A 15,365-nucleotide genomic window follows, 5' to 3' on the forward strand; every position below is an offset into this window, starting at 1 on the left:
TTTTTGTTGTTCTTATCGTGGTCCTTCCAAAGTAAGGGAAAAAGTTGCCTTTCTTAACATGGGAGTTTATTTTCCTCTTTAAAAAAATGGGTCCCTTGCTCACTTCCTGCTGCTTATGGGCCCCCAATACTGCTGCTGCTTCAGGATGAAACAGAATGTCTGCTTTTTCACAGACTGTTGGTTCTGCCCTGTGTTCAGTACATATAAACTGGTGATCTCAGTGTCAGATAGACTGCTCTTCAATGCAGAAAGATTACCCCACCCCCCTCCAGGACCTGGACGCAGTCTATCTTCTGCAAGCTTGAAGAGCCAGTACCTTCTCAGGATCTCACATCCCTTTTCTAAAGGACTGAAATATACAGATTCCATATTAATCAAGGGCTTTTCTGAGAGCCTTGCATCTGAAGTTGGAGGGACAGAGTCTATTCCTGTGGCTGAATTGCATTCTGCTGGGTGTCAGTCCAGTGTGCCGGATCAGCTGCATCCATGTCACATGACTTTGACCTTCATTTATCCGCATCTTATTTCCTGATTGAGAAAAGGTGAACAATAGTCAGTCAGTCAGTCACCACGTATTTCATGAGCCCATAAATGCTTCTGACCTGCAGTATTCTGTATGTTGAGGACATAGATAGGCTAAACACAGTTAATTTGGTCCTACAGGAGCCTATAGTCAAACAAGGAAGCTAAGAGACACTGGAGTCATCTCAGCCTAGAAGTGGAGTCATATGACATAAGTGCTGCAGAAGTGGGGGAGGGAGAAATCCGTCCTGGCTGGGGTGATCCAGGCAGGTTTTCATGGACAGGATGATACTTGAATTTAGCTTTGAATAACTGATAGTATTGGGGGTATTTGAAGATTGGGGAAGATTTATTTATTTATTTTTGTCTAGGCAGAAGAAACTACATCAGCAAGAGCTATGTAATTAACAACAATTTTGACAAATAATTTTTATGCAAATGTCCTCTGTTTTGGGCTATATGGGGTCAACTCTAACCAAAACACATTTTGTTTTCTACCCCATTATTTATTTTTCTCATTGAGCCCCTATCTGTGGGCATAAGACTTAAACTTTTACATTCTCTCTCTCTCTCTTTTGTTTCACATTCCCTTTTGTGGTCTTTGATTAAACAGCAGAGCCGTAATTGTGCCAAAGAGTTTCCTTTATTTTGAGTCTGTAGGTGGTCTGATACTACAGACTTTTTAGTATATGGAAAAATGCTATACGGAAGAAACAAATGTTTTACACAACTTAGACTTCTCTTATTCTGAATTGAGCATATTTATCAGCAAGTAAGAGCCACAAAGGAAGTCCTGATAGAGTACGATAGAATATGAAATTTCTGTCTTCTTAGACTGATAGGAAAAAATATTTTTTTGGCCACAAATGCCAAAAGAAAATGTATTCAATTTAATGTATTCAACTGCTTCTAAAATCTGTGGTAAGCATATAGCATCTGTATACATGGCAGGGTGGCTCAAACAGTGACCTTGGTCCAAATTAAATACCAATTGTGCATTTATGTGATGGTAAGAAGTACAAGTTGTATAATTTCAGGTATATTCCAAATGCCGTAGCACGTGCTTAAAAGCCAGCGGTCTTTAACTCTTTGTGATGCACGAAACTGTGTCCCTTGAAATTGTGTAGGTGACTTAATAAAATAATAAGACTCACAGGTGTTTTCCAATAAAAATTTATTTTACTTTTCCTGAATTAATCATAGCCATTTTCTATTGAGAGGATGTTTGAAAAATGATACTTTTACATGCAGAAAATATTTCTGACCTAATATGACTGTTTTGTTGGAGTGGCCTTACTGCTACATTTTTGCATCAGATCTCCTCAAAGATCACTCCTTTTTTAGCAGTGGGGCCAGATGCCTCTTGTATTCCTTTAAACCCTTAGCTTAAGCCTCTTTCTGAATAATGTGTTCCATATGTTTATTACAATTTGCATGAAATAGCTGGGCCCGAGTTCTTTTATTTATTTCAAGTTTCCTGATTTTTTGAAAATAACTTTTGGATTCTGAACCTTTCTTGAACCATGTTCTCATGGGCTTGGTTTCCAGACTGTAATTCAGTGCTCTTGCTCTCTCTCTTTTACTCGCTCTCTTTTTAAATAAAAAGAAAGCATTGAGGCATTTCAAAAGAGTGGGCATGACTTTTGTAAAGAGCTTTGGCATTTACTTTTAAGAAAATCTTGGGGGGATGGGTTGTTGGTTTGGCATAGTAATTTTTTTTTAGTTCTTTCTTTTTTTTTTTTTAAAGCTTTTTATTTTGTATTGGGGTATACCCGGTTAACAATATTGTGATAGTTTCAGGTGGACAGCAAAGGGACTCAGCCATACATATACATGTATCCATTCTCCCCCAAATGCCCCTCCTATCCAGGCTTGGCATAGTAATTTTAAGCAGCCAGATGTGGGCGTGCTAAGTTAAAGAATGCCATTTTCCCTTCACAGTCAGGACTAGCGTGACTTCGTGAAATGTTCTTTTAAGCAGTATGCATTTATGCCCAGCCACTCTGGGACCTCTTGCCTCAGATGTTCCGCATGAAGCCAAACCCATGGTCACGCGGCATACTCAGTCGTCGACAGTGGAAGTTTTACATTCCCACATGCCTGCGGATGAAGCACCTCCTTGGATACAAGGCATATTCGCCCCCCGCCACCAGGGCTTCCTCCTTCCCCGTTCTGGCTGTGAAGGGGACCCTCTCTCCCCCTGACTGTTTTGCTCTGCCTGCCATTCATTCAGCAGGATTTTGACTCCAAGGTCGCTGCCTGCTGATGCTACAGCCTCTGAATGGTAGCTTAAGTTTCAGGCTCTGGGAGGCTTTCTCCTTCTTCAGAAAATGACATCCAGAATGTTTCCTGTTCGCTTTCTATTTTGTTTTAAAATGCTGCCAAAGTGAATTTTCTTTTAAAAGCCCAAGTTATTTTGGAAACATTGTAAGTACCAAGGTGTTTCTGAATGTTTATGATTGAGGCACAAGCCAATTGGAGCTCAAATGAATGTGTATAAAAATATTCCCTCTTGGCTAAGGACATAAGAGCCAAAGTTCAACTTGTGGTGAGTTTTTACTGCCAAGTTGTGTACCCCTTTCCAGACAAGGTTTGGTCATGAGATGTGTGATAGCATCTGACCTTGAAGCGGCTGCGACCTGGTTCGCTTTGTGGGTCTAAAGGTTACGGTCATCTTTCATGTGTATTTTTAGGGCATCTGTATGCTTTCAGCAGAAGAAAGTTTGCTTTCTCTAGCACAGCTCTGTAGGCTGACTGCCATTCGTGTTTTTACTGGGAAAGCTGGAAACTATAAAACTGTAACAACAACGCAAAAAAATATATTAAAGGGAGAAAAACAAGCATTCTGTGCCAAAATCTATAAAGTGTTTCGGTGACTGGGGTGGGAGTATAAGGAGCCACTTTTTGATGTTCAGTATTTGTACAGCTGCCTATTTAGTGGTAAGAATTCATAGCAGCTGTGATACTTCTGAAACAGGAAACCACCAACTCACTGTATTATTGATATTTAAATGCCTTGTATGTTTTAATCACTCTCTGTACAGGAATGTAGAATCCTGAAGAATTTCTCCTCCTTGAGGGCCATCGTTTCGGCGCTGCAGTCCAATTCCATCTATCGTTTAAAAAAGACTTGGGCTGCGGTCCCAAAGTAAGTTCCCAAGTGTCTGCTCTACTTTCTTTGGCTGGGCTGATTAGCTGCTGCATCAGTGGTGTGGGTCCCTCTACCTTCAAAGTGCATATTATATAACAAGAGAAACATCGTTGAAAGCCTCTGTGTGTTCCAGGCAGGGTGTGTTTTACACATCATCATTAATGAGTTTTGAGGCAGGGCTGCTGCAGAAATTAACCTCACTCTTGAAGGGTGCCAAAGCCAAGATGGTCGGCTTTGGGGGTGATTTTAAGGATGTGCATGTCATCTGGGCTTGGAAGGATCAGCTCACCGAGAAGTGAAGTTACAGCAACTCGCCTTTACTTCCGGTTATTTGTTCAGTCACATTCCTTCAAAGCCCTAAGCCGTTCCAAGCTGTGAGGGATAATGTGTGCACGGAGGACATTAGTTCTTGCTGTTCAGCATGAATCCATTTAGTTAGTTTTGCTTCCGCCTATGACAAGCTATCTTAGTGTTGTTAAAACCCCCCCAAGTATTCCTTCCTAGGAACCTGACTGAAAATGATTAACCTCCCACGTTCTGTATTGGATTTTTCTTCATATTTCTTGCTGTAACCTTTGGAAGGGTGAACAATTGAACGTCCTTATCGTTTCACCGTTGCTCTTGTCCCTTGTCCAGAGCTTCACTGGACTCTGCCTTTCACGAAGGTGGGAAGGGGAATAAGGATGCAGTTCTGGTCCCCCGTGAATACAGATTGAGAGGCTGGGGAGTGTGTCATGACTACAGACCAGGCCAGTTACTTTCTCCTTCCATTTGTACTAATCGCACAGTCATTCCATAACAGGCAAAAATGCCTAAATTGTTTATAAACTGCAAAAATGCCTGCACTGTACGCAGCACAGTCCGCGCTGTATGTGGCAGAGTCAGTTCCAGTCGGGAGAGGGGCCAGCTGGCTCCCAGGCAGGCCTGCCTTGTGGGCTTAGTAGGTTCTGTCCTTAGAGCAGGTCTCAGTACTCAGTTTCATCAGCTCACTCAGGGTTGATCAAGCCTTAAGTGTTAGTCAGTCAGTCATGTCCGACTCTGTGTGACCCCATGGACTGTAGCCCACCAGGCTCTTCTCTCCTTGGGATTTCCCAGTCAGGAATACTGGAGTGGGAAGCCATTCCCTTCTCTAGGGGTCTTCCTGACCCAGGGGTTGAACCCAGGTCTCTTGCATTGAAGGCAGATTCTTTACCATCTGAGCCACCAGGGAAGCCCTAAGCCTTAAGGGACTGACCCTACCCCAACTCTCTAGAGACCCAGATTGGTAAACCAGAGTTTCATAGATTTATGCTGAAAAAGGAGTGCCAGAGTATTCAAGCTACTGATAAGCTCACATTCTCCATCAGAGGAAAGGCGGCTTAGGGGAAGTCACGTTATTTGTTACATAACTCTTAGAAGCGGGTGATATTAAAGCCTGGTGTTACAGATCTACAGATACCCTGCCACTTGGTCTCCAGCACTCACATGCTCTGTTATCTGTCAGGAGAAAAAGTGGAGATGGGACTTTTCAAAGTCCAGTGCAATTTTCTTGATTACCACTCTTCTCTTGGGTTCTTCTCCCCTTCATTCGTTTGGATGATCAAAGTGACACTCTGTGCGATAGATTAGTTGATTGGAATCCTCTGCACAAGAGTCTTATGAAAGATATGGACCATATGAAATCAATAGATGGTAGGCCCAGGTGAAATATGATGGGGAAATCAGACGCATACAGAGTCCCCATCCTCAGCACCCCAACCTCCCCCTTCCCCTCATCACTGCTCCCCACTTGTGGTATCAGAAACAAAGGGATGGTCTGGGGCTAAAATGCAGCCTTGTCCCGCTTTTAGCCTTCTCTTTTAGGCAGTGAAAGGTAATCTATCTTTCCTTGGTGGTGGATAAGTAGAATACTGTGGAAGTCACTTAGCCAGCCAAAGGTTTCTTCCACAGCACATTTGAGGCTAAAACACAAGATAAAAAATGACTGGACTCATTTCTTAATCTCCTTGGTTATCATCAGAGAAGGCCCATCCTTCCAGCTGGTTTCTGTATTGAAGAAATACCGCAGAACAAACCTCCAAGCCCCATTGTGTACAGTATGGGCATCTGGTTTATTTCTTCATTGGTTGGTGGGTTCATGTTTTAGCAGGAATGCTGCAGAAGTATCACAGTTCCTGAGAGAAGTCACCTTCGTATCAGCTTTATATAGTTTCTATCGCGAAATTAAAGGAACAGGGTTAAGATGTTTTATTCGGTTATTACTTTTCCAGTAGCCCTTTACTTTAATAGCTTTCAGTGGACAGAGAAGACATCTATTTACTTCTCTTTATTTCAGCCCACATGTAATTAAGTTCTTAATGATTTTTTCCAAAATATTAATAGCTTTAATGGTTTTCTTTATTCTAAGAGTAATATTACCCTCATTGTAAAACACATAAATTCTTTTTTTTTAATTGGAGAATAATTGCTTTACAATGTTGTGTTGGTTTCTGCTGTAGAGCAACATGAGTCAATCATATATATATATATATATCTCCCTCCTTCTTGAGCTTCCCTGTCCCTTCCTACCCATCTAGGTCATCACACAGCACCAGGAGGGGCTCCCTGTGTGATACAGCAGCTTTCCGCTAGTTCTGTTTTATACATGGTAGTGTATATATGTCAGTGCTACATTCTCAATTTGTTCTACCAGCTGTGTCCACTCGGCTGTTCACATAAATCCTTAATAATGGCTTTCTCAACCCACTCCAGTACTCTTGCCTGGTGAATCCCATGGACGGAGGAGCCTGGTAGGCTGCAGTCCATGGGGTCGCGAAGAGTCGGACACGACTGAGCGACTTCACTTTCACTTTTCACTTTCATGCATTGGAGAAGGAAATGGCAACCCACTCCAGTGTTCTTGCCTGGAGAATCCCAGGGACGGGGCTAACCGTAGTGGGCTGCCATCTATGGGGTCACACAGAGTCGGACACGACTGAAGTGACTTAGCAGCAGCAGCAGCAGCAGCATGATAATGAAAGTGTTGAGTGTATAATGACATTGCCTCTGTTAATTCTTTAGAATTATTGCCTTCAGAATCATCCACTCAGGAAGCCTGGAGGGGTGGAGAGAAAAGCTTGAGGCCTGTGGAGACATGCTGTATTAGGGAGGGGCTGGGAAGGAGTAGGTGCTTTACGTATGTGATCGTGCAAGGGGGCTGTCAGCCTTTCACTGTGCAGATAAGAAAACTGAAGCTCAGAAAGTTGAGCAGCTTGTCTAACATCACTTAGGGTGTGAGTGGCAGAGTTGGGATCAGAACCCAGCCCCTCTGACTCCAGAGCCCCTCCTGACTGCACTGTCCACTCTGACTCTGAGAGAAAGAGCACTGGCCTGTGAGTAAGGAAATCGGGGTTCTATGCTGCAGCTCTCAGCAGTTAGCAGCAGAAGCTTGGGCAAATCCCTGACCCTGACATCTTCATCTCTCAAATGAGGAGACTGGCCAAGACGAGTTCTCTAGTCCTGTGGGGCTGTGGGCATGTTGCTAAGAGGACTTTTTTTAAACTTGCTGAAGAGAACTTGTCCCAATTATACAATGTAATACCCCCTGTGTAGCCAGAGGTCCTCAGGAAAGACCATCCAAAGGTGTTAAGCTTTTTCTAATCTTCATTTGTTAATTTTTTCTCCATCCCTTTTCTAGGGACCGAATGCTGATGTTTGAAGAGCTTTCAGATATCTTCTCAGACCATAATAACCATCTGACCAGCCGGGAGCTACTGATGAAGGTGAGGATGTGGGGTTGCACTGTGCTCTGGACTTTACTCAAAGGAACAAGAGAAGTTTGAGGGCTCTTTGGCTGCCTGCGGTCCCTTGAGAGAGCCTAAAGGGACTGAAACGCAGGTCTTTGGGTTTTTATGCCAAATCAAAGAAGCCTGGAGCTGAGAAAACTCAAAGTCCTGTTCGTTGGCTTCACTGGGATGCAACCAGATTGTGAAACTTGGCGTTGCTGCCTGCCTGTAGCCCCTGAACAAGCCGCCCTGCAAACACCGAATGTTGGCAATTAGGTAGGGGAGAGAGAGGGCCTGGAATATCCTTCTCAGCAAAACATCTTCTAAAAGGGCAGGGGCCAAGCCTGCAATTCCACATCCTTTATTTGCACTAAGTTGCGCAACCTGTCCGTCAGCAGTATTTATTGAACACCAGATGAGTGCTGGCTGCTGAACAGCAGGCTAGGTAAAGCTGTAGCTCAGCTCATTTTCTTTCTCTAGATATTTGATGAGTGCCTAATATTTGTAAAGCATTTGACTGGCCTCTGGGAGTATGAAGAAGACTAACACAGACTGTTTTCAGGAACTTACCTTCTAGTGGGTAGATGTAGACGTTAAATAAGAACGAGTAGTCAAAGAAAGGCACGAACGATAGGTTGTGAGCAGTCATGAGAGGGGAGCAGAGAGTATTTTCACAGCCCTTCTGTAGAGTCCACCCTCCTCATTTTGCAGCTAGTCAAGACTCAGAGAGGTAAGGATACCCCTGAAGTCCCACACCTGGAGGTAGTGGAGCTAGAATGTGAATCCAACCTGGTGAGACCCTAAAGCTGCTGCTTTCATCACTTAAGCATAAAACTGTTTCTTTGGACCACTTGGGAGTAGGAGGCAGGGGAGGTCAGGTGAAACTTCAGAGAGAGGGAAGTGGTCTGTCATTTAATATTGATTGGGCATTCACCATGTGCCCAAAGCAATCTCTGATCTTAAGGAGATTACAGTCTCATGGGAGAGGGTGGTAAAGTGGGCAGTTATTAAAAAAAGAAAACATTACCCTTTTGCCCTGAACTGGGCAATTAGAGGATCCTTATATAGTACTATATTTAGTCTACTGATCTCATAGAATTGTTTTGAAGATTTACTGAAATCACGTATTTGAAAGCACTGCAGCTGTCCGTCATTTGTAGCATTTGGCAAGCTATCTACGTGTGAAACCAAAGTATGCATGACAAATGAAAAGTGTAGGCTATAGATGTAAGCTTCGCATAGACACTTGGAGTAGGAATGAGAGTCTAGTGGGGGTAGGTTTATTTAGAAAAGGCCTCAGTGATAACTGTCGGGTTCTTCCTATAAAGGCATCTGTTATGATCTTCCTGTCTGTTCTTCTCCTAAGTCCTACTGTTCCTCCATGTCTCCATGAAGACTACATTTCTGCTCAACACACTCAGGTCTGATTAGGCCCCTTCCTGTGTGCTCCGGAAGCCCGTCATTCCTCTTGTCCTAGCTCTCACCATGTGCCTCGTTAAACTTGTCTGTGAATGTCACCTGTCTCCCTGCTGGCCTGTACGCCTCTTGCAGGCAGGGGCTTTTCCGCTGTTATCTCTCTAACACACTGGGCATGTCACAAGTGTTCAGAAACAATGTTGGACTGCACGCATTGACGGGCCTTCTTACTCACACGAGTTTAACCACTTGCCCACTGTTAGCCCTGCTTGGCATAGACAGTGTGTGCAGGGCAGGGTGGCTGGTGTCTCTGGATTTGGCCCACCTGATGAACCGCACACTAAACCAGGCCTGGCTTGGTGAGGTCATGCTCCTCCCTGCTTCACATCCCCCTGGATTTGCAGACTTTAAATGGAAACTCATCTGGCTGGAAGGAGATGGCTTAGTCGTCTCCCTGTCAGTAATACAAAGCTAGACTTAGTGGAGCCACACAGTCAAATCCCAATAGCTCTGAGTCATCTTTCCAAAGTAGATATATTGAATACTGTGCAGCTCATTGCCCGGTGGCCCTCTTCTGGCTGAAACTGTAGAAGCAGAGCTACATCTAGACATTAAAGGTCCCATAAACCTTTCTGAAATGTAGAAGTTTACCTCGGTGCTCTAAGTTAAATTTCTTGTACATGGCTGGAATCCCAAAGAAATGAAAAACTTGGCTATGAATTCATGTGGTCTGTGCATTATCATTAATGATAGTGGAATGTTTTGGGCAGGTCATATGTCTATGTGGGTCCCTTTCCAGTCATCTTTGTTTATTATTCTTCATATGATGCATATCATTCTGGATGTTAATTCTCAGCACAGTTGTAATAAAATGAAATCAAGATACTTAGGTTTTCAGAAGAACCATGCCTGGTCTCTGTTTTTAATATGCTGGACTTAAACTGATTTGTGGGAGGGTAATCTTAGTTTTGAATGACCTTTCTTCTGCTTCTGGGCAGATGTAAGGTGCTACTTCTATAATACTATGGCTGAAACAACATCCTAATTAGCAAAAATCGATAGTTTTCCTTTTAATTGTTGGAGACAAATGTTTTTATTTTACTCAGAGATTGTTTTAAACCTGTTACTCTTACGATTTCTGAATCTTGGATCATTCCAAGCAGCTTATCTATGGAGTCCACACGTTTCAGTATGACAGGAAAGCAGAACACTACCAAATCTTCTTCGTTCCTGGGACTCTTACTAAGAACTCTCCTGGGTTGAATTGCTCGAAACAAATGCTAGGCCCAGGCAGGCATTTGGCTCTGGTAGAGATGTCTGTTTAATGACTGAGGTTAGAGTTGGGGTAGAAGACTATAGGGCTGGGAAGGCCTATTTCACATAATTACTATTAACTGATGAACTGTCATTTAACCAGGAGTGGAAGTGACAAATAGATTTAAGGGACTAGATCTGATAGACAGAGTACCTGATGAACTATGGACGGAGGTTCATGACATTGTACAGGAGACAGGGATCAAGACCATCCCCAAGGGAAAAAAATGCAAAAAAGCAAAATGGCTATCTGAGGAGGCCCTACAAATAGCTGTGAAAAGAGGAGAAGCGAAAAGCAAAGGAGAAAAGGAAAGATGTACCCATTTGAATGCAGGGTTCCAAAGAATAGCAAGGAGAGATAAGAAAGCCTTCCACAGTGATCAGTGCAAAGAAATAGAGGAAAATAATAGAATGGGAAAGACTAAAGATCTCTTCAAGATGATTAGAGATACCAGGGGAGCATTTCATGCAAAGATGGGCTCGATAAAGGACAGAAATGGTATGGAACTAACAGAAGCAGTAGATATTAAGAAGAGGTGGCAAGAATATACAAGAACTGTACAAAAAAGATCTTCATGACCCAGATAATCATGATGTGTGATCACTCATCTAGAGCCAGACATCCTGCAATGTAAAGTCAAGTGGGCCTTAGGAAGCATCATTACGAACAAAGTTAGTGGACGTGATGGAATTCCAGTGGAGCTATTTGAAATCCTGAAAGATGATGCTGTGAAAGTGCTGCTCTCAATATGCCAGCAAATTTGGAGCACTCAGCAGTGGCCACAAGACTGGAAAAGGTCAGTTTTCATTCCAATTCCAAAGAAAGGCAATGCCAAAGAATGCTCAAACTACTGCACAATTGCACTCATCTCAGACACTAGTAAAGTAATTCTCAAAATTTTCCAAGCCAGGCTTTAGTAATATGTGAACCATGAACTTCCAGATGTTCAGACTGGTTTTAGAAAAGGCAGAGGAACCAGAGATCAAATTGCCAACATCCACTGGATCATCAAAAAAGCAAGAGACATCTATTTCTGCTTTATTGACTATGCCAAAGCCTTTGACTGTGTGGATCACAATAAACTGTGGAAAATTCTGAAAGAGATGGGAATACCAGACCACCTGACCTGCCTCTTGAGAAATCTGTATGCAGGTCAGAAAGCAACAGTTAGAACTGGACATGAAACAACAGACTGGTTCCAAATCGGGAAAGGAGTACGTCAAGGCTGTATATTGTCACCCTGCTTATTTAACTTATATGCAGAGTACATCATGAGAAACTCTGGGCTGGATGAAGCACAAGCCAAAATCAAGATTGCTGGGAGAAATATCAATAACCTCAGATATGCAGTTGACACCACCCTTATGGCAGAAAGTGAAGAAGAACTAAAGAGCCTCTTGAAAGTGAAAGAGGAGGGTGAAAAAGTTGGCTTAAAGCTCAACATTCAGAAAACTAAGATCATGGCATCTGGTCCAATCACTTCATGGCAAATAAATGGAGACACAGTGCATACAGTGGCTGACTTTATTTTTGGGGGGCTCCAAAATCACTGCAGATGGTGATTGCAGCCATGAAATTAAAAGATGCTTACTCCTTGGAAGGAAAGTTATGACCAACCTAGACAGCATATTAAAAAGCAGAGATGTTACTTTGCCATCAAAGGTCCGTCTAGTCAAGGCTCCGGTTTTTCTAGTAGTCATGTATGGATGTGAGAGTTGGACTATAAAGAAAGCTGGGTGCCAAATAATGGGTGCTTTTGAACTGTGGTGTTGGAGAAGACTCTTGAGAGTCCCTTGGACTGCAAGGAGATCCAACCAGTCCATTCTGAAGGAGATCAGTCCTAAGTGTTCATTGGAAGGACTGATGTTGAAGCTGAAACTCCAATACTTTGGCCACCTGATGCGAAGAGCTGACTCATTTTAAAAGACCCTGATGCTGGGAAAGATTGTGAGTAGGAGGAGAAGATGGAGAAGGAAATGGAACCAACTCCAGTGTTCTTGCCTGGAGAATCCCAGGGACGGGGGAGCCTGGTGGGCTGCCATCTATGGGGTCGCACAGAGTCGGACACAACTGAAGCGAATTAGCAGCAGCAGCAGCAGCAGGTGGAGAAGATGATGACAGAGGATGAGATGGTTGGATGGCATCACTGACTCAATGGATTTGAGTTTGGGTAAACTCTAGGAGTTGGTGATGGACAGAAAGGCCTGGCATGCTGCGGTCATGGAGTTGCAAAGAGTCAGACACGACTGAGCTACTGAACTGCATTGATGGAGAGGGGTCCACTGCTTATGTAGCACCCAATAGAAGAGGCCCCTTGAGGCCCAGGAACAGGATGGATGAGAGCAGCTGTCTTCTGCCAAAGATGGTGATAGGCAGTGAGACTCATCTGCCGAAGATGGTGATAGGCAGTGAGAGAAATTTGCGCTAGAGAGAGAAGGACAGAGAGGGGATGAAACAAGAGGAGAATGGAAGGTTGACGGAGGGCAAGATTTGGAATTCTTCCAAGCATGGTGATAATGGAGATCATGGGACAGGATGGTATATCCAGATACCTGAGTAGAGCAAAAAATAAGATGACTTTGTCAGAAAGAAGAAGCATCATCAAGAGAGTAGAAGCAGGAGTAGGAAAAGGAGGCAGAGGAGAGATCCAGAGAGATGCAGTCACAGTGCCCGTGAAGAGTCTTGCGAAGTTTCAAGGGATTGGTGTCGTGAGCCTTGCAGGAAAGGGTTAGGGCCGAGGCAGAACACTGACATGGTGGGATGTGACACATAGTGGATTTCTGTTGACACCTCATCTGGAATAGCTGGCATTACTCATCAGTCTTTTTAGTTAGCTAGCCAGGAGTGGAGCCTCACTCTCCTGAAGTCGGGCGATCAGCAAATCTTCCAGCTCCCGGCCCCAGATCTTTCTCCTCCCCACAAGGAGGTCATCCTCAGTGCTCTTTTAAGCTCCTTCCTAGTTATGTGATTCTCAGCAGCCTCTTAGCTTTTCAGAAATCCTTCTCAAGAATTTTAATGCACCTGCAGTACTGTCCATACATTACACGTCTGTCAGTGATTAAGCAACTGGAAGGGAACCAGGAGGGCCTATTCCCCAAAGAGATGGATATTTGCATTCAAAAGTCAGGAAGAATTGATTTCTCACTCCAAGCAGAGTCTCAAGAATTTGAGAGGACTCACAATCACCGAGCAGAGGAAGTGGCACATTTTAGGACACTTTCATTCATCCCCCAGCAAAAACTATAAACAGGAGATCGTTAAACAATACCTCTTCTTATTGTCATTTGTAATAGGGAGACTGACAGTCGCTAAGGAGTCACTATGGGTTCTGTCCCTAGGGATGTACCTGGACCCAGGTAAAGGCGGGTGAATGATATAGGATACTGATGCCTCACTGTTACCGGAAAGGCCAGGTCACTGGAAAAGGTCCCCTTGTAGTCGGACAGTAGTGAAAGGTCGCATGCTCTGGTTATATGATAAACCCAGGGAAAGCTGACTGACTGAGGGAGACCAGTGTGGAGTCTGGCGCTCCTGAATTGTGAAATCTGCCTCCCATTCATGCAGTTCCTGGAAAATGAGAACTTAACAAGACCCCAAAACCCACAAAACCCAAAGCACTTTATGTTCAGTCAGCAAACTGGAGATTAGTCATTATGTGGAAGAGTTTGTTATTACAACAGATGGGAGGAAAGAAAGGGTCGCCATCTGTCCCCAGGCGCTGGGAGGAAGGAATTGATTTTGTAGGAGTTCCAAACCTAAGAGGCAACTTGGAAGGAAAGGCTGAGGGATAGAAGGGGGAAAAACATGTATGAGGGTCTGGCTTTCATAGATCAGCACGGGACTTCCTCAGAGAACTTCCGGTACCAAAGTTTCATTTAGCTAAGAAATACCACAGAAATAGTCTTTTTCTTTCACAGGGTGCTGGCGCACGCCTTTCAGACCAATTTCAAGAAATCACAAAAAGTACAGAGGAAGAGATGTTTGTTTCCAGACATGTGATTACTTGCAGTGAAATTCGGGATGTGTAAAAATTGTCTCCATTTCTGGGAATTCCCTGCCTTATATTCATGATTGATTTTATAAAATCGATTGGGGGCTCTTCTTGCAAACTAGGGGGAAACAGGATAAGACAAGGCCACCAGGCCCTCTCAAGAACAGACCGCTTACCACGGGTCAGCCAGGTGTTTTCGTGAGGCGGTCCGGCGCCTGCTGGAGGCCTCTTCATTTCACACGGTGTCCACGTAGTGCCCCAGAAGCTAGGCGCCCCTTCCCTCTTTCCAGCACCTTCCTCCATCTCTCTCCTCTGTTGTGTGCGTCTGTTTCTTAGGAAGGAACCTCGAAATTTGCAAACCTGGACAGCAGCGTGAAAGAGAACCAGAAACGGACCCAGAGGCGGCTTCAGCTCCAGAAGGACATGGTATGGAAAGCCTTGGGTCTCCCCGAGGGCCAGCCAGGGAGCCACCCCATGTGGGTGGCAGGGCTCCCGCTTGGCACCAGAACCTTCCGTCTGCGGGGTGCCCCTGCTCCCAAAAAAGTTCTCGTGCTCTTTACCTCATCTGTCCTCAGCAGCCCTGGGAGGTATCAAGGCAAGCTCTTCTCACTCCCACTTGACCCAGCAGGAAATAGTTTGGTCCAAGAGTCCCAGATCGCATTTGTTTTCTGGAAATTTTTTTTTTTTTTTTTCTGGAAGTGAGGGAAAGTCTGTGGCAGGTAGGCTTCTGTCCCTTATACTGTCTTATTTTATCCACTTCTGTACTTATCCACTTCTGTACTTAGGAGCTTGAGACCTGAGACCTCCTGCAATGCCTACTGTAATCAGCTTTTTTTTTTTCTCTCTTTTGGCCACGCTACACAGCACACGGGATCTTAGTTCCCTGATCAGGGATCGAGCTCGTGGCCCCTGCATTGGAAGCACAGAGTCTTAACCACTGGACCCCAGGGAAGTCTCAACTGTTTTCAAAGTCCCAACTTTGAACACACAGTAGCTCCAGGACCTGGTTGTTGGAGAAAGAGAATGTCAGCTCCAGAACTTGGTCCTTGTACTCAGAGATCTTTTCATTTGTTCCAAACCCTCTAGTCATTTTCTGGATCTCCTCACTGACACACGTACTAACCAAATCTTTCTAGTTTTTTGGTATTCAAAGGAGCATCGTACCTCCTTCCTTAAGACTAAAAGATAACTATTGACATCACTGGCTTTATTTTTAAAACTCTCCTA

At 44.1% G+C, this 15,365-nt stretch overlaps 1 protein-coding gene across 5 annotated transcripts in view; it reads left to right on the forward strand.

Moving 5' to 3' along the window:
• Positions 1-15,365, forward strand: part of RGL1 (ral guanine nucleotide dissociation stimulator like 1) — a 277,865-nt gene that overhangs the window by 233,609 nt on the left and 28,891 nt on the right. For all 5 annotated transcript variants that reach the window (XM_070768555.1, XM_070768554.1, XM_070768557.1 and 2 more), the window contains 3 exons: positions 3,567-3,670; positions 7,329-7,413; positions 14,475-14,564. In XM_070768555.1, the coding sequence (XP_070624656.1) occupies positions 3,567-3,670; positions 7,329-7,413; positions 14,475-14,564 (279 nt within the window). The remainder of the gene's footprint in view (positions 1-3,566; positions 3,671-7,328; positions 7,414-14,474; positions 14,565-15,365) is intronic.

Source organism: Bos indicus, chromosome 16, assembly GCF_029378745.1.
Source record: "Bos indicus isolate NIAB-ARS_2022 breed Sahiwal x Tharparkar chromosome 16, NIAB-ARS_B.indTharparkar_mat_pri_1.0, whole genome shotgun sequence".
NCBI classification, from domain to species: Eukaryota; Metazoa; Chordata; class Mammalia; order Artiodactyla; family Bovidae; genus Bos; species Bos indicus.